The sequence below is a fragment of the Serinus canaria genome, chromosome 2 (genome assembly GCF_022539315.1).
Source record: "Serinus canaria isolate serCan28SL12 chromosome 2, serCan2020, whole genome shotgun sequence".
Lineage (NCBI taxonomy): Eukaryota > Metazoa > Chordata > Aves > Passeriformes > Fringillidae > Serinus > Serinus canaria.
The window spans coordinates 40,044,327-40,066,151 of NC_066315.1; the positions used below are offsets into that span (position 1 = coordinate 40,044,327).

Here is a 21,825-nt window from a genome sequence, read left to right on the forward strand (position 1 = left end):
TCAACCTGACCCATTCTGTGATTTTGTGATTCCTCGGTGACTCACAGCATATGAGCCCACCCACGGTCAGGAAATCACCGCGGTGGCGGCTCAGTTGCGGCGGCGGCCCAGCTACGGTGCCGCACGGCCGCCTCAGGACCGCCCCCGCGCCCACATGGCCACACGCTCGGCACCTCCGCCCTCAGAGCTCCCGCCCCCGGGCTCCGCCCGACGCGGGGAGGAGCGGCAGGAACGGCCGGGCAGTGCCGCGCCTGCGCCGCAGGGCCGGGGAAGTGGAAGTGGAAGCGCGCGTACGCTGTGCGCAGCTGCCGCCGCTGCGTGGGGCCGCAGATGGAGCCTGCCCCCGCCGCCGCAGGTAGGGGCGGCCGACGGGTGGGCGGGAAAGAGGGAGGACGGCGGGGCGAGGGAGCTTCCCCCAGACATACTCACTTCACTCCCGCCCTCCTCTCCCCCACCGCTGCTCGCCTCGCCAAGGCTTCCTGTGGGAAACCCCCGCGGCTTTCCCCTGGCCCTTCACACCCACCGGAGAGGGCGGTGGCGTGTGTTGCGGCGCACCGCCGGTGGGTGCTGGGAAGGGCCACCCTGGGGGGCTCCGGCCCGGCCTCCCCGAGGTTCCCGGCGGCCTGGGACGTTCCTGCTGCCCTCAGCAGGCTCCCGGCGCCACCTCCCTGCTTCCCTCCTTGCTGCTTTGCTGCTGCCGCCGTGACCTCCAGCGGCGGGCCGCGGGGCAAAGGCAGCTCCGGGGCGTCCAGGCGCCCGCGGGTGCCTGCTGTAGCCTCTCTGGCTGTGTAACAAACGTGAAGGCAAAGCACCAAGATTATGTTGTCCTCGGCTTCGTGCTACCGAGGTCTTGTCCGAATGGCTGTAGACACGTGTCCACAGGAGTGAGAGTAAGCCCGTGGCCTTTATACCCGTGTAGTGTTCACTCACTGTGCCCAGAGTTCCCGAGTCAGGTGCCTTCAGCTTGGTATCTTAGAAGGTCATTCCCTTCAGCTAATGCAAGGTGTTGAGTCTTCCGTAGGTGGTGGTGACCTGCAGTGGTCGTGGCTGTGCACCTCGGTCCCTGCTGCCTGTGGCTGCTTCTCCAAAAGCTGAAGGATGGTGGCCAAGGCCAGGCTCTCAGTTTCTGATGGAAACCTGCCTTGGACCTGGCTCTCCAGGCCTTGCAAACAAGGCGTTCATCATAGAGTAGTCAAGTTCTGGGTTTATTGATTGTATCCTCTACACATTGGTCTGTTACTCAATTAAGAAAACATTATAAAATTTACCATAGCATTTCAAGTGGTGGATGTAATTTCACTTCCTGCTTGTCCTTTGGAAAAAGCCTGTTTATTACATTAGGTAATTCACAGATTCACAGAATAGGCTGAGTTGTAAGGGACCCACAAGGATCATCGTGGGTAAATGATCCTTAATGGGATCAAACCCACAACCTTGGTGTTACTAGGAGCATGCTGTAACCAGCTGAGCTAATCCTGGCAATTCAACCTGTTGAAATTTCAGTGAGAACAAAAAGCATGGCACCAAACACTGAAGTTATCGGCATTCTGCTTCCATATTTATGTATGTAATGACATTATCTGTCCCTCCCAAACCATGCTGTGGTTGTATGTTAGCTATGGTAGGACTGCTAAGGCTATACTTTGGGTACCTGCTGTGTGGCACCGATACGAGATTCATCTCCTGGGCAGTGACATTGCTTACTGACACCTTTCTAAATCTGCTACCTTGTTATCCACTATCTTTTGCTTCCCTCCCCCTACTCCCCATCAGTTTCTGGCTCTGTTGAAAACCTCAGAATGAAGTAAAGGTGGAGATGTCTAAGTGAGGTAGTAGAGAAACTGGAACAATTGCTGCAAGAGGTGTGAGCTGCCCTGTTTGTATTAGCAAGGTGTTAACCCAAATACCCTGGTGTGGTAGGTTTTAATGTCATCGTTGTTAACTGCTTCTTGGCTCATATATGAGAAAAAAAAGAGGATCACAGTTCTGTAAATTGTTACCATGACTGATACTTCATTTTATGGTCACAAAAGACACAAGTATTCTCATGGCTTTGAAAGGCAGTAGGGAGTGAATATCAAGGAGTCCTCTGAAGCTCATATTGTAGAACCTACAATACAATACATATTGTATTGTGAATTATGTTGTGATTTGTATGGGAAGAGTTTTTTGATAGCCATAGTTTAGGAAGAAACTGTGGTTGTGTCATTAGGTGATTATATCCAATAAATAAATTGGTAGTAAACATGATCAGAAGATTTTATGTTCATAAAATCACAGATTATCCTGAGTTGGAATAGACCCACAAGAATTCTCAAGTCCAATTCCTGGCCCTGACTTCCCCAAGACTTCCCCAAGAATCAGACCATGTGCCTGAGTGTGTTGTCCAAATGCTTCTTGAACTCTGTCAGGCTTGGTGTCATGAGAACTTCCTTGGAGAGCCTGTTCTAATGCCCAGTGAGGTCTCCCTTCAGTCTCCAGGCTGAACAAAGAAGTGACCTTAGCTGCTCCTTGAGTGGCTCTAGGCCCTTCCTCTCCTCTAGGCCCCTCACCAGCTTTGTAGTTCTCCTTTTGATGGTCTCCTAAAGTTTTATATTTTTTTTGTATTGTGGAGCCCAAAACACACAGGACTTGAGGTGAGGCCGCCCCAGCTCAGAGGAGAGTGAGACAATCCCCTCCCTTGCCTGGCTGATGATGCTGTCCCTGATGCCCCTCAGGACAGGACTGGCCCTCCTGGCTGCCAGGGCACTGCTGACTCTCATTCAACTTGCCAGGACCCCCAGGTCCCTTTCTGCAGTGCTGCTCTCCAGACGCTTTTCCCCCAGTCTGTCTGTACATCCAGAATTGTTCCATCCCAGGTGCTAAACTTCACGTGGTTGGTGATTGTTCTGCCCTTCATTTGCCTAGGTGTTCCTGGAGGGTATCTCTGAGGGAGTCAACAGCTTCTCCCACTTTAGGAAAAAGTTACACTGTTTTGTTTTCTCCTTCTCCAAAATCAGTGTGCTGCAGCCCAGCATTGAATTTGATTTTTGTATGCAGCACTTCCAAAGCTCTGTAGGGTGCAGTTTTTAGTGGTAGAGGCCATGGGTTATGAGAAAGGTAATTTTATTTTTACTGTGCACTCGCTTATAGCTGTCATTTTCAGGTGGTGCTGTTTGTATCCCTAGTTGAACATTCACAGATACATACAATACAGATTTTGGTACCTATCCTTGACATAGGGCTTAAAAACAGCAGGTCTGAAGACTTTTGATATTTTTCCTAAACTACTTAACATGTCTATTTCTTCATGACAGGTGGAAGTGTAGGTTGTTAAATACACAGCAGTTTTGTCAGTGAATGGAGAAATTTTGACTTGCAGAATGAATGTGACTTGTTTCAAAGTGGCAAGGGCAGTAAGCCTAGAGCTGGAAGAATACACTGAAAAGAATGAAATTATAGCTTCAAAAGATAGAGAGGATAAAATAATGGGCAATAACGCAATGTAGAATTTAAAGGGAAAAAATGTAGAAGTAAAAGGAAAAGTTGTTTTTCAGCTGTTCTTTTTCAACTTTAATTAAACTTCTTTTAGATAAGTTTTGTGACTAATAGCATAAGTTACCAGAATAACATCTGCAATCCTTGTGTTAATGTAACTGAAAGGCTTTTAGCCTTGCCACCTCATGCTCTGAAACTTGAGAACAGTGGTGTGTTTTAATCATATCCCTGATGTTAGTTTCCAAGATGTTCGTTCATTTATATTGTACGTACTGATTGTTCATTTACTACAGAGGTGCAGAAGTCAAAGGTAGGCATTGTTTCTCATTTGTTTCTTAATCCTTACTTCCAGTTAAAGAATTTGGTTTTTAAATGCAGGAAGAATGGTATTCGGTCCTGTTATTCATAAGCCTTCCTCTTCATTTGTGTGTGATGTTCTTTATTTGGAATGAAAGGTGTAAATTTTATCTTGAAAGGAGTGACTAAAGAGCTAAATATTCAAGCTCTCAAGGAGTTTGGGCAGATTTGTTTGTATAATGAAACTTTTTATTTGTGATTTACATTGTTTTTCATTACTCCTTGTCACACGCTTCTGAAAATTATGTAGTGCTGGAGCAGCTGATTAATATTGTTGAGCATGGTGGCAAATCTTAGGTGGTTAACATCTCCTCTTATAATAACTGGGGGATTTGTTGGTTGTTAGATTTTCCTGCATCCCTTCCTCATCCATATTGGGTACTTTGCTCTTTCCATGTCAGATTTACCTCTTACTCATCTCTTTTTTCTGGTGTAAGTTATTGCACAGTTTCTTATGTCATAGCTAAGCTATGCTTAGCTCTGTTTTATGTGATCTGTTTGGTTTATATGATTCAGATAGTTTGTGTTTTTTCAGGACCTTTCTCTGTTTCTTACTCCAAGTGGAAGTAAGCAATACATTCTTGGACACCATTCACTGTTAGTTAGACAGGGCATAAAAGAAATAGGAATTTTACACTTGGGACTGATTTCAGACAGGAGGTGCTCAAATGTGTGGGCTTGACTTTTTAAAAAGTGTGCCACCCTATCCTATGTGTAGGATTTGAATTGTGCCTGTGCTGCTAGTATATTTTAGCATCTCAAAAAAACCCCTGGAATGTGTATTTGGTTGCTGAAATCCTGCTGCATGGTGTTTTATTTAAGTGACAGAAAGTTGCGTTGAGGATTTTGCACCAGTTACCAAATGAAGCACTCAGAAGCTTTACAATAGTGGAATTAGGGCTGGCTCTGCTAGTTTAATCCTTGGTCAGTCCGTAGCCCTAGTTGTGTTTGCTGCATTTTGCTGGAATTCTTACCTGTTTTCAGATGGGATTTGAGGTGGGCTGAGGTGTTCCCTTAATAGGTAGCTCACAACTTTCCTAACTAGCAAGTCTGTCATACTTGAACAATGTTACAGGCTACATGTTAATGAAGCTGATTTATTTCCAGTAGTAAATATTAAGTCTTAATCTGTAATTAATTTTCAGGCCCTGTAACTGGATTTGCTGTGTGATCAGCAGTGTAAAAATATCTCCTTGTGTCGGTTTGGCTTTAGTTATTACTCACTAGATGTATGAGCATTTGCAATCTGCATGTAATTAACAAGAAAGTGTGCTTTGTCAGGTTTGCTTTTCCTTTTCTTTCTAGGCATTACAGACTTGCTGTAATGCAGCCATTGTTCACTTTTAGCAAACAGCATTCTTGTAATCCAGTACTGCCATATTGCAGGAACATGAGCCCGAAAGCAAAATGTAAGATAACAAATTCAGCCAGTGAAAAAGGTGAAAATTGACTTTGAGGTGATGATAGAATGGTGAGAAGTTAAAACTTTGGAAATTTTCCCTGGTGTTGTCATCCCTGTATTTCATCTTAATTTCAAATGTTGTCAGTATTAGAAAGATCTCAAAATCTGGAATTTTTTAAATACAAATAAATTTATTCATATACATTTAAAGAAGAATAAAAAAGGGTACTGCATAGAAAAGCTGCATTGATAAGTTTCTTTTGCTTTTAAATTAGAGTTTCAGGGTATCACAGATCTAGTTTCACTTGGATTATAACACTTCTATCATTTCATATTGTCCTTCTATACTTCAAAACCTCTGTAGAAGCTCTCTGCTTAAGGCTCTAGTTTGTATGCAAACACTGATGTGCAAATGAAATTACCAAACTCTGTAGCATTTCACATATGTATAAATGTATTTGTTTGGTCCTAGTCCATCATCCATCAGTTCACACTGGATGTCTTTGATAAAATTAATTCTCTTTATTAATGTCTTTGATAAAAACCTTTAACAGAATTCTGCAGGGTTTTTTTAGGACTGAGGTTTACAAAGCCGGATGCTGAAATTATTCTGTAGCTTTGACCCCACAAATTCCTTGTCGGTAAAGGAACAGAAGCCTTCCCAAAGGCTACAGGATTGGATTCTTAAAGTATTAATTGATACATCAAATACAATTGTAGGAAAAGATCCTAAGATTTTAGAAAAATAAGTTGTTTTTTTCTCCCATGACTTTAATGGGTCTATCTCTAAATGAATTTGCTCCCATGTGTGACTTAGTGTTTCCAAAGAGAGGTTTTGAGCAGTTGATGCAGTCTGATTCAATGATACAGACTTGTTGGAGAAGTTTTTATGATGCACATATGCATAAATGATTCATATGAATTAACCTAAGAATGGTAATTTTATTTAATACAAGGGGAATAAGGCAGAATAATGGAGATGAAAATTTTGAGTTGAATGCATTCTTTTCCTGGAGGAGTACTAAGCTCTCATCATATTTGCTTACTTGAAACACTGTTATAGGTGCACTAAAATAGATCTAATTTTTTTTTTTTTTGGTAAAAAAAATTTTAATGTCTAGAACGAATAGTCTGATTGATGGAAGGAATGTTTGCCAATAAGCAGGCAGTGGGCACTCTGCTGCTACTTCTGTTATTTAGGAAAGTTTACTTTTCCAATGTATTGTTATAATTATCTCATAGGCAAGTATTCTAAAACAAAACTTTGTAATGAAATGGAGTATTTACCTCCTAGAAACAATTTTTACCAAGTGACATGAAGAATAACTGAATCCTCTAAATTAATGCAATTTTGCAACTTAGTTACAAACTTGTTAGTCAGTCTCCAAACCATCTCAAGTATTGTGCAAACTATAGATCTGCATATGGAAGAAACGACAGAATGGCTGTTAAATTCAAGTTTTAATAGACTCGTCATAGATAAAAACAAGACCTTCCCTTCCAGGATAGCAGCTTCTTTGCAATGGAGATTTTCTTTAAATGTGATTACGTTAAAGAATGGTAATTCTGCATACATCTCCTTGGTTTTCTTCCCTTTTCACTTTAGTAACTGCTATTTCTAATGCTGAAGTTCTTATTGATACTTGTTTGAGTTTTATTTTTTAGCTTAAAAAATAAGAGTATCTTTGAAATCTGTCTACTCACAACAGCTTACCTTTGGTGGCAACTGATAGGAAAAAAAATATTAAGGTGTAATAAAAGAGAAGATCCCATTTATGGCTCCCGCTTTCTCAATCAATCTCCCAAAATAATGAAAGTGATTGCTTTCCAAATTTATATTGTGTTGTATTTTAACTTGGATTCATGAACCTTGGCTGAAATTTCTACAGCAGTTTTTCTAGTAAGGTACATAACTGATGTCTAAAAGTTAATAAAACTGGAATTTCAAGAAAAGCATGAGGTAGTAAAATTGCTAATTAAAATGATGTAAAGTTACTAAAGCTTTCTCTGTTCTTCATACATACTGCGATTCTTAATGGAAAAGCAATAGTATTTAAAATACTATTTTGAATATTGTTTGAACGTGGCTAAATAAAAAATCAAGAAAATCCAAATTATAGGTTATATAACTAGAAATGCACATTTCAAAGACTGTTCCTGGAATTGTTTGACTCAGTTCCCTTTGGATGGAGAAAGTGTGAGGTTCTTTAAGTAGCTGGGTAGAGCAGATTTCAATTTTCCTGAGTAATCTGTGTCCCTGCTACCTGAAGTCGTTAAAGAGGTGGGAGCAGAGCTGTTAACTACCAGCAGGATGAGTAAAGGGTGAGCAAGTCAGTTACTAGCTGTGTTGAATGAAGTGGGGAGATTACATGACTTCTCTCAGGACATTCTTCTAGGAAGGCTTTTGTCTTGGTATCCTCTTCTTGTAATAGTGTTCCAATTAATTTGACAAGCTGCTAGAGTCCCTTTTGTTGTTAGGACTGTAAAGCAGCTTGGTATTTCATTCTTCTCTCCCCTTTAAAGGTCTGCTGCCTGCAGCACAACTCTGTATGTTCGCAAGGCCATCCTGGGTCCTTTAGTCAGAGGCTAGAAAGTCAAGAAAGTATTTGTCATCTGTTTTGCCAGCTTCCATACAGAGTGATTTTGATGTGTTCTAGTGGTTGGGATGTTCTTGTTCCTCTTAATGTATATTAGTTTCTTGGGGAAAATAACAAAAACTATTAAAATGACCAACTATGGTCCTTGGCCTTCCATGGCAATAAAGAGCTTTTGCAGCTGAGGGTTTTGATCAACCACAGAAGGCTATTATTACAACTGTAGTCTTGTGCCGCACATATTGTATGCAACGAGAACCACGAGTGCTGAGATTTGCCAAACCCCACAGATTTTGTTTATTAAATAAACAAGTCATAAATGTTTCTTCGTGATTTAGTGAATAGGGATATCTCCCAGTTAAGTCAATCTCTCTCTTTAATTCTTTAAACTGGGCTGAGGTTTTATGGAAAACAGTTTCTCTTTCACAAAGGTATTCCCTTTTCTCCCCTTTTGTCTTTTTTTTTTCCTGCAAACTTGTAACTTCTTTAACTGTTCTTTATCTTCTCATTTTTTTCCTTGTCCCCAAGAGGAGCATTCTGGAATCTGTTGATCAGTCATTAGGAAACATTCAGTAATCTATCACACAGATGTAGACTTATATTTTCAAGGAGCTAGTGACTTAGCTGTAGCTCCTGGAAGCCTGCATTTGGTTTTAATTCTGGCTAACTTTTGTGTATGCTTTTACAAAATACTTATTTTTTAGTATTTGTAGTATTTAGTCTTTGTTTTGTAACCTTTATTTGATTAGCTGTGTTCATCCATTGGTCCCTTGTAATGTTTGATGGTACTTGGAAATTTCATCAAAAGGTAAGGTAAGGGTAAACTATCAGAGTATTAAATTGATCTAACAAAAATGCCCAAGTTTGGGCTGGCAGAGGGAGAAGAAAAAGCTGCTCCTAGCATTTGTCTGGGGTGATGTGGTGGTTCACTTTGTGGCAAAAAGCCATGATCTCTTCAAACAGCCTACCCAGAAGACCAGGAAAAGTGTGTGGAGAATGTGGGTGATACCAAAGGTATCAGCTTTCAAATGCAGAAGGCAAACTGTAGGAAAATATATTTCTTACTTGTCTGGGAATAATATTTTCACGATGAAATAAAACAGGAGTAAAACTATTGAAATGCAGATTCTTCTGTAGGGTCTAGTCCACAGGTGTCTGGTATTAGAGTAAGAAGCACCTTTCTTAGTGCGGAATAGTGAACTTTCCAAAGGGGGAAAAAGTTCTTATTCTGGAAACTGTGTTATAGTTGAAAAAAGGCAAAAGGAGTTGATGGTTTTACATCATGGTTGTGTCCTATTTTTTGATGAAGTCTTGCTTCTGAGGTTGGTTTTTTTTGTTTGTTTTTTTCCTTTGAAAGTTGTTGCCATATATGTTACTGCAGAGATGAATAGCTTGAATTGATGGTGATCTTGCAAGTGCTTGTACATCATTATCAGAAGTGCAGGTACTTTGCTTGTGAACACATTTGCTTTAGCTCGTATCTGCTATTTTTAATATTTGCACCTTATTTTTCTTAAATATTTTGTGTAAATCCTAGGGATACTGACTTCAATAAAGTGTTTTAAGATTGTTGAAGGAAAACCACTGTAATTGTAATGCAGTGGATAGTTTAGAATCAAGGAAGAATATTTAAGTTGTTCCAGTAGAAACTCACAAGTAAATACAAACTGCTTAACCTGAACATCTGCATTTGAGCTATTTGGAGAGGTAGTTGTACCCAGAGCCTGTAACTTAGACAGTGTAATTAAAATTGCTTGCGCTTTTAATGCAGTCACTTAGACTAGGTTTAACACTATCAAGTTTAACCATTATCAAGTACTAAGTATTTTCCAATTAAAAATACAAAAGCAAAATCCTGTAATTGCAAGCATTTTTTAAAATTAAAAAAAAAAAACATTGAAACTGATACTTCACAACAGAGATTCTTCTAAAAACTGTAGATGAGTTTATAAATAGTCTTTACTGTCGTTTCCTTTGTACTGTTGTATAATTACTTTTGAATTACTGTTTTAGCTCTCTTCTCATTCTTCCTACTGGATGCTGCCCAGTGTCCTGATGTGCCCTCTCTTTCCTGCATTTTCGGCATTTGTAGACTTGACAACATGGGACTAAAAGGAAGGAATTTGCCTGGAGCACAGTTCTGTCATGGTTCTGGTTGCGCTGGTGTTAACACCAGTAGAGCTACTCCTTGCTATCAGTCTTATGCCTCTTTCTTTTGAATAATCAAACAGAAGATTGGGTGTTTAACCTAAGAGAAAACCAGACAATCTTTTCTGACTGTTCTGAGCTATCAGGGAAGTCTTGTCTTTTTAGTTTTTTTTTTCTTTGCTTGCTTGCTTGTTTTTTTTTCCCAGATGGCCCTGTGTCCTGTTTCCTTTAGAGCCTTTAGTTGCATTCCTACTCACTTCTCCTCTTAGTCAGTAGAGGGATAGCTGATCCTTTCACTGTGCTTTGCCATTGTGAAAATCATGGATGCTTCTGGCCAGCTTTGCCAGCAGGGGAAACCCAGTTGCTCTTTCCAGGCCCTAAAGACTTCTCTCCTCTCTGCTACATTTCCATGTATGCTGTGGTATAAAAGTTGAACCTGTGCAGAGCCAAGGGCTGAACTTGGTGATTCTTGTGGGTCCCTTCCAACTCAGGATATTCTATGATGCTAATTATGGGAAGTTGATAAGTAGATCTAATTACTCCAAAGTGTAAATCATCTGAGAAGCATCTTTTTACACGTATTTGAGTTAGTTTTCTGTTTTGACCTGCTCACTCACTGCAAGGTTAGGTGCATAAAAATGATGATGTGATGGGGGTGAGTGAGGGCAATGTGGCACTGGTAAAACTTCCCTTTTGATTACAGGTGGCAACCGACTTGATTCACTGTATCTGCATTTGTATAGCCAAGTTGAGTTTAGAAAAAGAAAGTGTGGGGTGCAGAAATTTGGGCTGTAATTTGAGCCAGTGGTACTCATGATACTTCAGTCTTTCTTCTTGTCTTCATCTCATTTAATTCTGTCATATGGAGTTATGCAGTGAACAGGATCAGGGAATTTACCTCCTTGAAAATTTGTCTAACAGGAAGTTTATTTACCTTTAAAGGAAATTACCTTCCCCTTTCATTCACTACAGGGCTGCTGAGCCTGTCTGTGTGGGCAGAGGTAAAAGAGCATCATAGGGATGGGGAGAGGCCAGGAAGGCTGCAGTGCCAGCTTGCTTTGACTGGATGAGTGGTGCACATAGTGTGGCTGTGCCAGCTCCTGCCATGTCATTCAGCTGAACTGATTTGTCCTGTTTACAAAATATGCTTGGAAGTTTTCTGACTGCTTTGTCTTGTCTGCAGCCTATGTACTGTACCAAGCGTTTGGTACATTGATACTCTGCAGAAAATTAAAATGAAGGATATTTGTAATATTTTATTTGTAAAATAATATAATTATAGAAATCTGATATTTAGTGTTTTAATATGAACATCAGAGCATAGAAGCATATCAAAGTCAAGAGCTTTTTGTTTTTAGTGTTTCTGTTGTATGTACAGAATAAAGTGTCTTTTCCTGCTGTAGAAATGCTAAGAAGGCTATTTTTGAGGAGAAATAGTTTTAGTTCAGATTCTGTATGTTACTCATTGTAATCCTCTGTTGTTGCTAGATTCCACTAGTAATATCACATACAATACTGTGTAATCTCATAATGTAATCCCTTAGCATTAGTAAACTTTAAACAATGATGATTAAGAATGACAAATGTTGGTTTCAGTTATTTTTTATGGTAACGTAACAAAAAATGCTCTGAAAAATAGTGTTTGAAAGGTGTTGGTAACTTAAAACCTGCTTCTTTCCTTAGTTTCAATACATTGCACTTTCACTTTTTCATCATTCCATCTCCTTTTTAATGAGTGATTTTAAATTGAAATTATTGTAACTGAGAATAACTATCTGACAGTAGAATTTCCATATTGTGAGCATCCCAACTGATGCTGTTCTGAAATGTGATATCAGCTTCGAAAGACGAATAAATAGTATGTTTGAAGATGAAAACCAGGTATTTGGTATAACTGCATTGGACTATGCAGTGTTCTGAGCAATTGTCCTTTAAAGGGTTATAAAGTCAGAAAACAAGAAAGAAAAACCTGTTCTTGATGAATTGTCATTCCTTTGTTTTGAAGAAGGTGGATTTGGAAAAGCAGTATTTCTTTTTGTAATGATCTGTGTTGTTTATTCTAAATCTCTAGCTGTACTCAAGAGAATTCTGGAGATAGCTGAAATCAACTACAACTTTACTTTTAAGTATAGAAATCAGGCAGCAGCACTTCTTTTTAAGTTGGATTTCTAAATGCAAATGCTCCTACATCCTCCATTGAAGAGACTTTGTTTTCTTCTGAAGAACTGAAGTCTTCCACATAGCCATACAAATTCTAGGTTGTGCTCTAGTATGTGCTGTTTTTCTCAGCTTTGTGTCAGTGAATGAAAGAGTACATACAGATAATGGGCTTAGAAAAATATTAGCATCCAGAAATAAAAGTATTTAACTGCGGTGCTGTTTGTATGTAGATTTTTTTATTCAATAAGGCAGAAATTCAAATGTGCTGCCAGAATTTGCTCCTTTATTTTTGGTTCAGTGCATATTAAACAGAGTAGAAAAATTCAGGATAATGCTTATATTTGTATCTGAGCAAATTTTGGACTTTCCATCCTTTTGATCTGTGTGGTCCTTTCATGGTACTTTCTGCTGCTGCTTGTGACAGTTTTAGTATGCTCCTGTATGTTATATGAACAATGTTGTGTTATTTCTTTTGATATACTTTTCCTGATGTATAGATAACAATTTTTTTTCAAAATTATCTTTTTTTCACTCTTGCAGAAAATTCTAAGCTGAGACATGTAGAAAAAGATGTTTTGATTCCACAAATAATGAGGGATCGAGCCAAGGAGCTGTGTTCAGATAAGGTGCAAGGTAAGAGTCAAATATTCATTAGGAGATCAAATGTACTCACTTTTGTGCCCTGAATATAATCCTTGTTCTTGAAATTATGTAGTCAGAGAATTAATATGTGTGATCTCCATCTTATCAGCTCACTGTGAAACCAGTATTGAAGCACATAAATCTGCTGTGTTGGCTTTGGCTGCATGGTGATGTGGACCATTTTCCAAAACTACTTACTCTCAAGGGCAGTAGAATTTAGTATGATTAATACAAATTTTTTTCACATCTCAGTCTGGTGATGACAGAGCAGCACAAGAGTTACTGTGTTTCTGTATGAAGTATTTAATACTTAAATAAATTCAGTTGCCTCCTGCAAAACTTCAGTTAAGGTTTCTCTCATTGTAACCAATTTGTTTAAAAATTCCCAACTTACTGCATCCTTTCCTTGCCCCAGCATTGAAATGATCCATGCACATAAACGCACACATGTTACTAGACAGATGTTGAAATAGGGTGATGCAGTGCCCTTCTGCTTTCATTTTCTTGTGAAGAGTACTGGACTTTTTAAATTAATAACTCTTCAATAACTCTTTAAAGTGGTGTCACCCCCTGTGCTGAGAGCTGCTTACACACAGGTGAGGCAAGAATGCTGCTATAAGAGGGATGTAAGAATGGATGAAAAGCCACTGAATTATTCTGTGCAAGTGTTGGCTTTCAGAAAAGGGCATTTGCATTCGGTCATCCAGATCTGAGCTTTTTAACCTTCTTTTGTTCATGCACCCCATCAGTAAAAATTTTCTGACTGCACAATCCCAATATAGGTATATTCATTTATAAATTATGTAAATGTATCGCTGTACTGTGTGTTATATACATTATAAAACATAAAACTAAAACTTAAAAAAGGATGAGATAAAGGTAAAATAAACAGTATTTTAAAATACTTTAAATATTTATCAGTCTAAAAAGATTACTGTTAATAACAGTACTTTTTATTGAGATCTGTATGACTGAACATGCATCATAGTTTTTAAAATATTTAGCATTGTGATATAGGAATTGGAATACCTGGTTCTAAATGCAGTGTATTTCAACACTTGATCTAGAAAGGTGCCCAGAAAGGATACCTTACAGAGGTGCATAGATCTCTGTGGAAGAAGTACATAGTTGCTTGCAATTACTAAATTTTACTTAACTATATTCATTTTTCAGTCCTCTCCACAGATTTTGCAAATGGTTTGCTTGAAATAGAGCTAATAAATTATCTTCTCCCCTGATGGCAATCAGTTTTTCTTCCAAACTAACGAGAAGGTGTTTTCAACCTCCTAAAACTCTCCTTGGGAAGATTTTTAACAGGTTAGAAAGTTCTGTTGATATACTTTTTGTTCACAACAAAACCAAACCAGAAATTACATAATTAGGTGACCATATCCAAATACCTGTTTTCTGAATGCTTTCTCCAAAATGCAAGTTTCTTTTGCAAAGGAGTTACTTTCTTAGTCATTATTAAATGACACTTTCACCTTAAAGGGACACATTGAGTGCTTAGTTTTTGGAAATTCCTGCTAGGTAGCAAACTGCTCACAGCCACTTGTCATCACTGAAAAGGTCAGTGGATTTGGAGCACTTGTCAAACCTGACACATTTTTTTTAGAAAAGACAACTCTTTGAGGCACTTTGCCACAAGTTATCCAGAGAGCAAACCTCTCTGTGATGCCAGGGATTTTTGTGGCCCCTTCCCATCTCATTACAAAATCTGGTAAATATGCCACTATTTGAAGGCTCACTTTTGTCAAGTTATAATATTGATGCCATCCTGTAACACATTGTGCACTCCTGGCTCAACTACTTTGCTGCAATAGCTTACCTCTGAGTGAGGCAGTGAAGGAGTTTCATGTGCAGTGCTCTCTCTGTAGCCCTGGTCTGGAATCCCTTTCTTATTCCAGTCAAAGCAGCCACTCCATCAGTAGCTACATTTGCACAGTTTTTCCATAATACATTGTTTTTTATTCAGGATGCCACTTCCTGTTGAGAATTGTTCTTCTCTAGTACGTCTTTCCTATAGTGGCTTACAAAAAAAAATATATATTTTTGTGCATTTCATTATTGAAGTGCAAATACCACAAGGTGTGAGAAGTTAAAAACTTCTGTACTTTCAAACTCAACTGTATAGCAAACCTCCCACACTATGTAACTTGTTTTAACACTTGTTTCTTCAAATCTTCCGCTGGGTCTTCTGTTACTTACAAGGGAGTGCATTTTAGTTCGTTGTCATATTGTTTTCCCTGAATTATTTTAGCAACTTTAACCATGGCAGGAAGAACAATTATTTCCCCAGTGGCATGTGGCTTTTTTGTGTTTTCTTTAAGTTTATTTAAGAAACTTTGAAGGAAGTTTCTGGAGTTTTATCACTAGGGCACTCTCTGACTAGAGTCAAGTCTAGGTAAAGTGGAGCAGTGTATTTTTAAGCAGCTTTTAGAAGTTCTCAAAAAAATTTTTAAAAGTAGTGTTACCTTAGTATCTGCCAAAAGAAAGTGGCATCATGTAATAGGTGCCTTCTAGCACTGCCAGAAGGACTTAACAGACCTTTTTTTTAAATTTGAACAATAGTTGAATCATTTTTACTTTGAATTCTATACCTGTTGGGGAAAAAAAATGAAGATGAAAAGCTCGCAGTGTGGGTCATTTGAAAGATGTTGGTTAAAAGCATTTTGAGATCTTGCTATTTGTATAATATTGTTTGAGGTTAACCAAAGGCACAGTGTGAATGTATTTTTCTCTTCTGAACTTTGTGTAACATGAGGACTTTGGTTTCAGCATGTTAGTTTTCTGTGGCAGCAGCCAATATTGGAGGTTCTTGAGCTGTGAGCTGTGGACTATTACCTTGCAGCTTCTCCATCTTTTTCCCTCCATAAATTTTATAGCCAAATATTATGGTTTTTCTTTTTCTGTGATGTTAAGCAAAATTAAAATTTCATCCTTCTTTCTCCTGTGTAGAGTTTAGTTTTGTATCTTTAGGGAAATCTTTAGGTTCGTGGATACTTCCATCTCCCCATCATTCTTCTATCACCTGTAAACCAACTTTGATCAAATTGTGTGAAAGTTAGAAGTAGAAACTGAGTATTTCTGAAACATTTTTTTTTTGTCAAATAGGTGAGCAAAACCCCACATTAATACCTCTATTAAAATAAAAAGGTGGTAGCAGAGCTTCAGTTATTTTGTTGTACACCTTTTCATCTGGGTGGAGGAGAGAAACCAAACCATGGGAAATGAGGCTTAAGCATTTTTGTGATCAGTAGATTTACCATCTCATAAATCCATTGTGAGATTATTCCTGGAGTAAATTTGTCTTGTTAGTACACAGGGATAGGTGTTAATCAGAGTAAAGAGGCTATGCTTTTTATGCAGTAAACAATTATAAGCTATGAACATAAGCTGTGTAATTAAGTAATGAAAGCTCTTGTGACTTGGTTTGTGTGCTATGGAGTGTACACACATGCATGAAATGGAGTTGTTTACACTGAGGGCAGAGTTACTCATTTGACTTGCTCTCAATGTAGGGTTTTTCTGCTTTACGTTAAGTTCATGTTTCAGAAACTCCTATTAGTAGACCTCTGTTTCTTATTGTGTTTGGGAAATTGTGATAAATGCATCAGTACTGTAGGAAATAAAGCTATTCCACAAGTATGGGCCCTTACAATTGGCTTGATCAGGCTGGGTTCACATGTGTCCCTATGGGGAGCCCCTGTACATTCAATAGTGCTCTGCATGAGCACAGGGTCCATCTGTAGCCAGTCCGGTACCCTTGCCTGCAGCTATACCACCTAGAGCTGTGTGCTTATCAGAGCTAATAATGCAAGTAATGACAGCCTGTCCAGCACGTGTTCCAGAGCTGTCCAGGGCAAAGAAACCCCAAGGGGTACAAAAATAAATAAAAAAAAAGCTCTTGTTAACTTAAGAAGTGATCCTGCTCCCTAGCAAACAGTTAAATGGCTGGCTCATTGCTGTGCTTGGTTGTCAGCCTACCAAAATGGTTTAGGGAATAAATAACCATGGAAAGTATGTCCACTCTGGTCCTATTTCATTTTACTTAGATTATTTAAATTTGCTTGCAACTTTTTTTTTCAGATTGTTCCAGTATAAGTTCTTGTGTGTGCTGCATTTTGTAGCTCTCAGTTTCAGAATGATTTTTGTGTGATTTAAGATTTTCAAGCATTTTTTTTCAGTGAAAATGGATATATTAGTAGTTTTGTCAACTTGGGTAGTAATTCTGTTAACATGCTTTCTGGGAAACACTAGTCAATTTTCTGTGACCATTATGTAAATATGCTTTATTGTGTTCATATCCATGCATTGTATGTATGTATGTGAAATTGTGGGCAAAAGTGTCAAAAAACAAGCAGACAAAAAACCCCAAAACCATTGTCATACAGGAATGTTTCACTGTATTTTTACAAACTATAGCATGAGTTTGCCTGAAACAATATTAAATGATATATTTCTGTATCAGCATGTCCTTGCATTTCAAACCTAAGTTAGTAAAAGGATCATTTGTTAGCCATTGCCTCACTGCTTTTATGAAATAATTTCTTAAGCAAGCTGCTTTCCTGTTTGCTTTAATTTCCAGTTATAAAATTTAAATATGAGTAGGCTTCTTCAAAGCAAATTCATAGCAAATTTCAGGAACCTAGAGTTAGCATTTTTCATCAGAATGGTGGTGACCTTTAGCACATTGAAAGTTCTGTAGTTTCACCAAGCTGTGCTTTGCTTTCCATGAGTCCATGCCCTAAAACTAGGGACAGCTCCATGCCCTAAAACTAGGGACAGTCATGGAAAAAGTTACAAGAGCTGTGGTTGTTTCTTGGTCATTTCTACAGAGAAGTTTGTCTAATTTCTTGGGAGCACTTACTCTGCTGTCCAAAGTTACAGATTCTGAAACTGAACCTGATGGGGCATTTTTTTTAGTAAGAGAAATACACAAACTTGGGCTGTCAGCTTAATTTGATTTAATTTTGGATTACTTGACTTGGGAAATAGAAATGACCGAGTTTGAGATGTTGTGAGTTTAGACTCTGAAGAAGTTGTATTGAATTGAGATCCCAAAAAGAAATTACTGGGTCACAGAGTCAGTCATGAAATTAATTCTGTATTAAGTTTATTGTAGATGTTTTGTGTATTTGTTGTATTGTAAAGCATTTCTGCCCACCTTCCAAAACCTCACTTTTTTTTTCTGGGAAAAGAGCAACTTTCTCCATTGACAAGGGGTTTAAGTTCTGAACTTCTTTCCTCTGAATTTTGTTGTCTGTTACTGTCACATCATCTGGATTTGGGCCCTTAAGGTCATGAAGAGGACCTTCAGACATCTTCTGTAACTGAGACTCCTTTGTATGATTGAAGGATTCAAGAGGAAATAGACCTACAGTATTTTCAGGGTCACTGCAGGGACAGATAGTTCAACTCAGCCTGGTTCTGCAGTTAGAAAGACGGTGAAGCAAAGGTAGCCATTTCTTATTTTTAAGCATATTGTGGGAGACGTCCATTTAATCAAGATGACAGGTTGTTCTGCCCTTTAAAAAAACAAAAAAAAAGTTAATCTATTTTAAAATGTTCGTGAGGGAGACACAAGGAAGATATTTCTACTTGTACCGAGTTGAGGACCTTCACTTGAGAACACCGTTGTGTTGGTTCTGTTGTCTGGAGGAGCTGTGTAATTAAAGCAGCTGGAGTTTCATTGCTGAAAAAAATCTCATAATACTTGGCAGGGCTTTAAAAATGGTTTGGAAAGTGTGGCTGGAAAAGGACATTTCCAAGCAACCATCCTCCTCCCATTCTCCAGATTTCCCATTAGCCCTCTCCTCCTCAGGGCTCATGTTGATACTTAGTGAAGATGATGCGATGCAACACTACTGCAGGCTTCTCTACAGTTGAGCATGACCAGTGTCATCAGGAGTTTTGATAATGTGCAGTTACACAACAGTCCTGTCATTGACATTATCTCTGTCCCCCTAGGGGCCACCTGCTCTAGACCGTGACCCTTACACCTGACATAGCAAGGTCCGTAAATCCAAAGAAATTTCTGATTGAACTACATGTGGTGCTGTACATTTAAATGCCCAAGCATACCTTTAGATGTGCCTTCTTAAAAAAACATTCTTTTTATATACCCTTTCCTGTCAGAAATGCAGATAATGGAACATCTGAAATCCTTAGCAAATTTTGCTTGATGTTTCTTACTTTCCTTGGTATAGCAAACTGAGTTCTGTTAATTGTTGCCAGCCCTTGTTGAATGCTGAGGGAGGATTAACCTGTTGGTACCTACATTTCTGACATCAGAAGATGCTAAGACTGATAGTAGAGGGAAATTACATGACAGGTCTACTTAAAATTTTTGATGAGTGTTCTTGTCTTGTAGCAAATTAAAACTAAAATCACCATTTACAGCTGAACTTCACTCATCCACTTTGCATCATTGTGAAAATGTAGTCCTTACATTTTTTTTTCCCAAGTTCACATCTCTTAGGAGTATCTGGGAGCACAGTGATCTTCTAATTGACCAAAGCAAAAAGATCAAGTGACTGATAAAAATCAATGAGTTAACATGACATCTGCTGGTACCTTTTTTTTTAGATTGAGCTGCTGTGATCAAAAATTGCTTACGTATTCTTATGTCCATATTATTCAGAGTTTGGTGGAAAGCCTGAGAGGTTACAGTGGAAGAATCACAGATTTTTTTTTTATGACCACAATAGCCTTCTCTTAGGAGGATAAAAAAAAGTATGCTGCATTATTATCTGCAACTCCATTTTTGTGAGAGGAAGGTTAGTATAATTTGAGAACATAGTTTCAATTCGGCGAAAAAACATCAGGTGAGGAATGGAGGAAAACTTGTCATCTGTTGCTGTATTTATTATCTGAATATTGAAGTATGTTATAGTCATATCGTGTGACCACATGACCTTATATGAAACTATTAATATTACACTATGTTTTATGTGTTGTGCAGTAGTCAGTTTTTAAAATTATTATAGATGTTTTGATAGTGTGCAGTTATATTTAGTACTAATAGTAAATTGCTGTGAGCTTTTTTCTGACTTGCATTCCTTGAGAGTAAGATGTTGAATTTTTATATGATGCTCTTATTTACACACAATAGCTTTTATTTTGAAAACTATTATTCAGTGCTATATTATTTCCAGTGAAAATTTGCTCTCATCACATTTAACTATGTGAATTAATACAATCTCTAGAGGGATTATGGTATATTGAGCTTTGCTCCAGCAAACTGGGCAGAGAGAACAACTTCATGTAAATTAGAATTTGAAGAAATGAAATTCTGTATTTGTGTGTGTTTGTTTGTTTGTTTGTTTGAGTGAATGGTAACAGCATTAACTACCCAAAACTAATTTATAGAAAAGAAATATGAAGGTGTATTGTCTTGCATGATGATAGAAATTTCAGTGATTTAACTAGTTTTGAGCACTTGGAAGAAAATGTTCAGGGAGGGAACTTGCCTGGTTTGATTATTTTTGTTCTTCCCTCTGTCAATGTCATTTCAACTCAGCTGATGACAAGAAATGGGTCAGACTGCTGCTAGCTTTACCACTGCAACTTAGTTGTGTGGGGGTTTTTATTTTTTTATTTTTTTAATTTATTAGGGAAAGGAACAGCTTTTACAAGGACAAAGAGAAATGAAATCACTTTCAGTGAAAGAAAGAGGCCTCATTATAGCCACCAACAGCAGTTATTGACAGCTACACTTCCTATTAACAAGGAGCATTTAAGAGTTTGGCTGTTGGATCTTTGGACTTGATCTAATTTGCTAGCATTAATTAGTTTCTTTTGAGCACAGACACTTGGTGCTCACAGCTATAGATTTAGAGGACTAATTAGGACAGAAAATTGAACAGAATGGGGTAAGGCATTAACCTTCAACCATTACCAGCTGGGGCTCTGATAAAGACCACAGAGTCCAAATGCTCCTATTCATGCAAAGAGTACTTTAATGAATATCAATTTCAGCCAGGTTGCCATATCTTACAAGCCCTATTTTGATTCTCTTACCTGGTAGAGATTTCTATGTATAGTGATATTAAAGTGATATTGGTAGTTCAGAGCTCACAGAGGAGAACCTCAAGAGGCTACCTGTGTTTTGTGCAGTCTTTCAATTTGCTTTTCTCAAGTTACAGATTTTATTGGTTTCCAGCTAAGATCCTGAATTTCAAATTGATTTCCCTGTCCAGCATAAATATATTAATATAGCCCAGATTAATTACATGTTCTTAACAAATGCTGGTGTAAAAAGAAGTTGCCTATGTGTTTTTGGATTATTGTGGTACATGGTAGTAATATCCATGACAGGAGCACTCACCAAACTAACTGCTGAAAGTTTAACAGTAGGCTTTCTTCTTCTGCAGCTCTTATGGTGAGATACAATTATTGTATTGTGGTGTTCAGTTGGTAATCCAGTTTTAGGAGGGAAGCTATTCTTCCAGATTGTTTTAACATCTGCAGAATGGGAGTACTTTAATTGTGTATAAGGAAAGAAAAAAACTAATTGTCTTTGTCCTCTCGTATAATTTCTTGGATTGTTGGAAGAGTTGAACTTGAAACTAAGTGTCTGAGTCATCAGTTGTTCCTACCCTTTAGTCATATTACTACTCCCTGATAAATTCCCCAGTGAAGCTGAAACGTTGCTGTCTTCATCTGACTTCTGTACCTGGAAATTCTTTGCCCACTGATGAAAGAAGTTTAAAAGTCTCTTCTCTATCATAATTTCTCCAAACTTGTTTTTTCAGGAATGATGCCAGCATTGATGTATATGCCTTTTAAGTGCTCAAGTTATTTCCAGTTCTCCACTAGTACACTCTACAATGTTAGGTTGAATAGTTGGTTTCCTGTCTTAAGTAAGTACTTACTGATGAAGTAAGATTGGTACAAACTGTAAAAATAGAGAAATGCAGCCTTTCTCGTTGATCTAATCTAATGATCTTGGGGTATTTCATGGTATTTGGATCATTCTTTAGGGAACCATGTGAGGGGAGTGTCCATAGTGGAGGAGACATGGTTGAGTTCTTCTCCCAACAA

The 21,825-nt window shown here is 38.3% G+C and overlaps 1 protein-coding gene across 1 annotated transcript in view; it reads left to right on the forward strand.

Annotated features, from left to right (window-relative positions):
• The first annotated feature begins 215 nt into the window (after positions 1-215).
• Positions 216-21,825, forward strand: part of CMC1 (C-X9-C motif containing 1) — a 42,458-nt gene continuing 20,848 nt past the window's right edge. The window contains exons 1-2 of the mRNA XM_009086137.4: positions 216-355; positions 12,679-12,771. Coding sequence (XP_009084385.1) covers positions 331-355; positions 12,679-12,771 — 118 coding nt within the window. The 5' untranslated portion in view covers positions 216-330. The remainder of the gene's footprint in view (positions 356-12,678; positions 12,772-21,825) is intronic.